General features: G+C 49.9%; 1 protein-coding gene across 1 annotated transcript; it reads right to left on the reverse strand.

The window, feature by feature from the left end:
• Positions 1–407: 407 nt before the first annotated feature.
• On the reverse strand, positions 408–1,028 carry SFT2D3 (SFT2 domain containing 3; the record flags this gene model as incomplete). The annotated part of the gene is made up of 1 exon (XM_080689255.1): positions 408–1,028. The coding sequence occupies one exon, from the start codon at positions 1,026–1,028 to the stop codon at positions 408–410; it is 621 nt and encodes a 206-aa protein (XP_080545381.1).
• Positions 1,029–6,000: the final 4,972 nt, after the last annotated feature.

Raw genomic sequence — 6,000 nt, forward strand, 5'->3', positions numbered from 1 at the left:
TTTCCCTTGTATCTCTTAACAGAAGGGTGATAAACACGAGGTAAACCGGCTTAATTATATTTAAATCCAATGGTTAAAGTAGTGTTTAATCTGACTCTTCTGTATCCAAAGTAAATAATCTCCAAATTTTACAACCGAAAACAAAGCTATGGTAGTTCAATCACATCCACCACTGGGTTTTTTAAGTGGCTGGGTAAAAGATAAGCCTGAGAAACTCCACGAAAGCAGATCTTTCGAAGAGTCATTCCTCTTTACTCCGTGCAGTCTAAAAGTTAGTGCAAAAACGACTCCAGTCGTGGTGTCCGTCTGACTGACGCCGGATCCAAGGCCAGCTCGTCTTCCCGCAGCCGCCGCTCCGCAGTCCGGGGGCGGCGCCGCCGAGGTGGAGGCCGCGCGGGTCCCGCCGCTCACACGGGCAGCGCGTCCGCCAGGCCGGCGCGTCCCAGGCGGCCGAGCGCCAGGCGCAGCGCGGCGCCGCCGCAGGGCAGCAGCCCGGCCAGCGCGGCCCCCAGCGCGGCCAGCTGCGCGCAGGCGCCCAGCGCCGTGAGCGCCGCGCTGCGCAGCCCCAGCGCCGCGTACAGCGTGGCGCCCAGCGCGGCGGCGTAGAGCAGCGCGGGCCGCGACGGCCGCTCCTCGCCGCGCAGGAGGCGCCCGCACGCCGCGCCGCCCCGCAGCAGCGCGCCGCCCGCCAGCGCCAGCGCCGAGCCCAGCGACCACAGCAGCGCGAACTTGCGCGCGCGCAGCAGCAGCACGGGCGCGTGGAGCGCCGCCAGGCCGAAGCACAGCGCGGCCAGCAGCAGGCACCCGCCCGCCGCCGCCAGCCGCTGCGCGCGCGTCACGCCCGGCACGCACGCCGGCTCCGCGGGGCTCCGCGCCCACCGCAGGCCCGCGCCGCGCAGCCAGGCCCCTGCCGGCCCGGCCGCGGGCTCCTGCGCGGGCTCCGCGGCGAGCAGCGGCTCCGCGTCCGCCGGCCTGCCCGCCTTTCCCTGCGTCAGGTAGTCCTGCAGTTGGCGGTGGAGGTCCGCCATCTCGGACCGGCGGCGGCGGAGGGCGGGGCACCGCCCCCTCCGGCTCTCCTCGGCGACGGTTGGCTGGCCGGGCAGAAGGGGTGGGGCCTCCCATCCGGGGCCTGAGCCGCGGGGCGGAGCCTCCCATCCGGGGCCTGAGCCGCGGGGCGGGGCCTCCCATCCGGGGCCTGAGCCGCAAGACGGGGGCTCGGGCCTCCATGGCCCAGTTGCATCACCTCCAGGAACCTGACGGGTGGTTTGAATTTTTGCCTGTAGACGAATCCTGTCACCGTTAAAAGTTAGTTGCGGGTTGGTTATCGCTGTAAAATGGCACACAGGCACCCGTCTGCGGAGGGAAACCTTTCGACTTAACCATCAGTGTAGGTCATGACTAATTCCATGGGAGGTTTTGCAAAGGGTACACAAGATCCCTATTCATTTTCTTTTCTTTTTTTTTTTTTTTTTTTTTTTGGTGGTACTGGGGGTGGAGCCCAGAGGCTTTCTACCTCCGGGATATATTCCCAAACATATATTTTATTTGGAGACAGGGTCTCACTAAGTTGCTGAGAGCCTCACTAAGTAGCTGAGGCTGGCTTCGATCCTCCTGTCTCAGCCTCTCAAGCGCAGGATTAAAAGCGTGCACCACCACGCCCCGCTTAAGATCCCTATTATTTCTAACAATTGCCCGCAAAATACAGTTACCTTAAAAATTTTTTTAAAGTATATATTGTTAAAGAAAAAAAAAAAGGTAAGACCTCTCATGAACAACCTAATAACTTCTGTGGGTTTTTGGCTTCCGTGGGGAAAAGAATTTCAACACCTGCCAATCAGAGATAAAGGCAGAAGTATTTTTTGTTTCATTTTTGCGTGGTACTGGGGATGGGACCCAGGGGCATTCTACTTCCAAGCTACACCCCCTATTTCTTACTTTGAAACAGGGTCTCACTGACTTGCTAAGTCGCTGAGGCTGTCCTCAAACCAAGGATCCTCCGGTCTTAGCATCCCAAATGCTGGGTTACGAGTGTGCGCCACCATACGAGGCTTAAGGGTGAGGTTTTAATTTAAGCAAAATAAGGATACATGTTTAGGGGAAATGGGGGCCACCTCAAGAAAGCACAAGGGTGGCCTTGGAGAGAGAAGCCAAGATAGATTGGATCTCTCGCCCATGTGATCTCGCAGCAGGGGCAGGAGGCAGAACCCTGGAGGAGGAGAGTATGCTCTACAGACTACAGACATTGCAAGAGGAGCAGTATTCCCACACTTAGTCCCACCCCCAAACTATTGGCTTAAAATGACTATGCCCTGGAATCCAGAACCCAAAGGACTCCAATGGCAGATTGAGACTGGTCCTTTTCCCACAGCCGGCAAACCCATCCTGAAGGTGCTGAATAAAACAGATTGCTGGCTGATTGTCTCCTTCGTAATTTTTGCATCTGTTGGAAACCTTTCATCTGGTGCCGACCCCAGGACGATTATTTTTTATTTTAATTTAATTAATTATTTTTGATGGTACTAGAGGTGGAACCCAGTGGCTTTCTACCTCCGGGCTACACTCCCAGACCTATTTTATATTTTATTTGGAAACAGGGTCTCACTAAGTAGCTGAGGCTGGTTTCGAACCTGTGCGATCCTCCTGTCTCAGCCTCCCAAGCACGGGGATTACAAGTGTGCACCACCATGCCTGGGTAATTTTTTTTTCTTTTTTCTTTTCTTTTTTTTTATTGGTGCACTGTATTCATACATCATAATGGGATTAAAAAAAAACTTTTGTAGACATACATGCACACATAGCCCAATTAGCCCCTACCTGATCCCCATCCTGTTCCCTCCCCATCCCTCCTTCCCATGCGTGGTTTAGTGGTTGACATCTAGTATTACAGCAATTTATCCAAAATTAACAATGATAATCTCATATAACAGTTTCATTTGTCTGATACCAAGCTTTTGATGGCTTAAAGATAACATTTCAATATTTCTTTTTGCTTTCTTTCTTACCAGAGAATATTTTTTCTTTTTTTTTTTTTAGGTGAAACTATCATTCATACATTTATTTATTTATTTATTTTTCAGAAGAAAAATCTATCCTAATATGGAATATGGACTCTAGACACCCAAAACAATCTCAAAAAAGAACAAAGCTAGAAGATGTATATTTTTTTATTTCAAACCTTATAAAGCTACAATAATTGAAACAGTGTAGTATTGTTATAAAGGCAGATATATAAACCATTGGAGTTAAATAAAAGCCTAGAGATAAGTTCTTCCATATATTGTCAAGTTATTTTTGACAAGGTTTCCACAAACATTTGGTGGAGGAAATAATAATCTTTTAACTAAATATTGTTGAAAAATAATAATTACATGGAAAAGAATAAAATTGGACCCTTATCTAACACCATATACAAATATTAACTCAAAATAGATAAAAGGCTTAAATATAAATCTTAAGACTATAAACTTTTAGAAGAAAATCTGGGTCATAAAACCTCACAACATTGAAATTGGCAGTGATTTCTTGGATATGATTTCAATGGCACAGGCAACAGAAAGGTAAACAAACTCCCTAAAAAATAAAAAAAATTGTATATCCAAAGACAATGTAAACAGAGTTAAAAGTTACTGATAGAATGGGATAAAATATTTCCAAATGCTATATCTGAAGGTATATTAATATTCCAACTAGAAATCCTAAAAATTAGCAACTTTAGCAAACAATACAATTTAGAGATAGGTAAAAGACTAACATAAATAATGAATCTCCACAGATAACCAATCTTAGTTGTCTGTTGGATGGAAAATCTTGTTTCTCTGGTTCTGGTGTGTGTTACCTAATTTTTCTTTGTAGTTAATCTCTTTGAGTATTTTCTCTAGCGCTGGTTTTGAAGACATAAATTCCTTCAGTTTCTGTTTGTCATGGACCTGTGTATCGACCTCTTGCTCTATGTTTGGAAAATTTTCTGCTTATACTTCCTTGAAGAGATTGTTGATCCCTTTGGTTTCACCTTCTTTTCCCTCTTCTATTCTAACTATTCTTAGGTTAGCTCTCTTAAAATGGGCCCATATTTCTTTAATGCCAGATTCCTGCTGTCAGATTTTTTTTTCTAAATTAGAAACTATGCGTTCATTTTTGGAGTGATCATCTAAGAGCGAGATTCTATTCTCCATGTCGTCTAATCGGTTGTTTGTACTTTGAATTGAGGGCTTTACTTCATTAATTGCATCCTTTATCTCTTTTTGGCTCTCTCTGAATTCTTCTCAAAACACCTCTATTATTTCTACAGTTATTTTCCTGATTTGATCTTCTAGAAATCTCTGAATTTCTGTTTTATCAGGTTCTGATGTTGTGGGGTTGTGGGCAGTCATTGCTCCATTGTTATTCCTCTTTCCCATGATTTCGGAAGTTTGTGCCTTTTCTGGGTTCTTCCCTTGGGTCACTAAGACTTCACTTAAGGTGCTCTGGATCTCCTCAAGTCTGTGGTATCTCAGTCCCCACTACTCCTTTACTAGGTTGTATCACAGAGTCTCAGACCCAGGGAGTTAATTGAGGCTGCTTTAGACCATGGGGGGGGGGTGCCAGGTTGGGCGTTCTCCTATGGTGTGATATCTCTGTCACCGCCACTCCCCCACTGGGTCAAGTCCCTGGGAGTACAGTACTGGGATTTCTTCTCTAGGGGCCGCAATTTGACTCACTGTTGTTGAGTGCGATGGAGCTGTAGTGGACTCGGTGAATTCGCTGCTGCTGCCGCCAGTGGCAGTATGGCGCCGCTGCCACACCCTTGGCCATGAGGCTGGCGTATTTCTTCTCTGGTTTTGAGCTCCGCTCTGAGTCCCTGCAGAGTGTGCTGAGCCCAGCCACTGGGAGCTTTAGATGCTCCCTGCGCCGAAAAATCTGCCGAATTCCACCTGGCTGTTCTGCAGCAGCTCACCTCGGCTCGCTGTCCGCTGCTCCTCTCTGGAGCCTGGTGGGCTGTTAAGTGCATTGGTCTGGTGCCTAATTTTATATTTAAAAATTTTTTTCTTCTGTTTTTTAAACTCCCTGCTGCCGCTGCTGCCTCTGCATCCTCTGTGCAGGGTGGCAGAAACTTCCACCTACCTGGCTACTGCCAGTCACCGCAGCTGCTCTTGCTGCCTGTGGCTGCAGCGGGCACCTCCACCTGCTTAGCTGCCAGCCGCTTGGCCTCTGGCCGCTGATCACCAGGCCACCAGGGCCGCCTGCCCCACATCTGCCCTGAACCCGAAAACTGGGTCTGCCTCCACCCGCCGCTTAGACCTCCTGTCATCATTGTCCCAGCTCAACGCTGGCTACCGGAAACCTCTGTCCGCTTTATTAAGCCTGGCCCGCACCAGGCTTGGCTTGCAGGCACAGCTCCACTCCCTGCTACCACTCTGTAGCCAGACTCACCGCGGCCCAGGACTAGGTGTCTGACACACACACTCTCCGCACACCTGGCAGCTGCGCTGTGTGCTTGGCGTCATTTTAATTCTGCCGTGTACCTGGCAGTAATGCCATTTTACCCAGTGGCCACGCTGGCTCCCTACGTGCCCTGTCCCCACCTCACGCCCTGGCTTTAACTTGCTGTTGCCACAGCTTTGAGCTACCTACTCTGAGACAGGCTCTCCGCGGCCTGGACTTGGTGCCAGCCACAGGCCCTTCTGCCTGCCTGAGTCAGGCTTGTGGGAGCGCACACCACGTGGCCTGGTGTCTGCTGGGCGCCCGGCAGCCATTTTATTTCCACGCCGTGGCCCCGGCAGCCATGCTGCCTGTGCACCACTATTTTCATTCCGTCCAGCGGCCATTTTAATTTCATGCCGCCTGCCCAGCAGCTGTGCCACTTTCCCTGCCGCGCCCCCAGCAGTTTCTCAGTGCTTCTGCCACAGCCGACACTGGTTGGCAACACTTCACTACGGTAAGCTTCTTCCCCTTCCCTGAGCCAGCAGTTCCTGGCATCTGGTCTCTCCTGGACTTGGGTTCATGGCTGTTAAAAATCCAAAT

Source organism: Muscardinus avellanarius (assembly GCF_963383645.1).
Source record: "Muscardinus avellanarius genome assembly, chromosome: 2".
In the NCBI taxonomy this organism is placed as follows: domain Eukaryota; kingdom Metazoa; phylum Chordata; class Mammalia; order Rodentia; family Gliridae; genus Muscardinus; species Muscardinus avellanarius.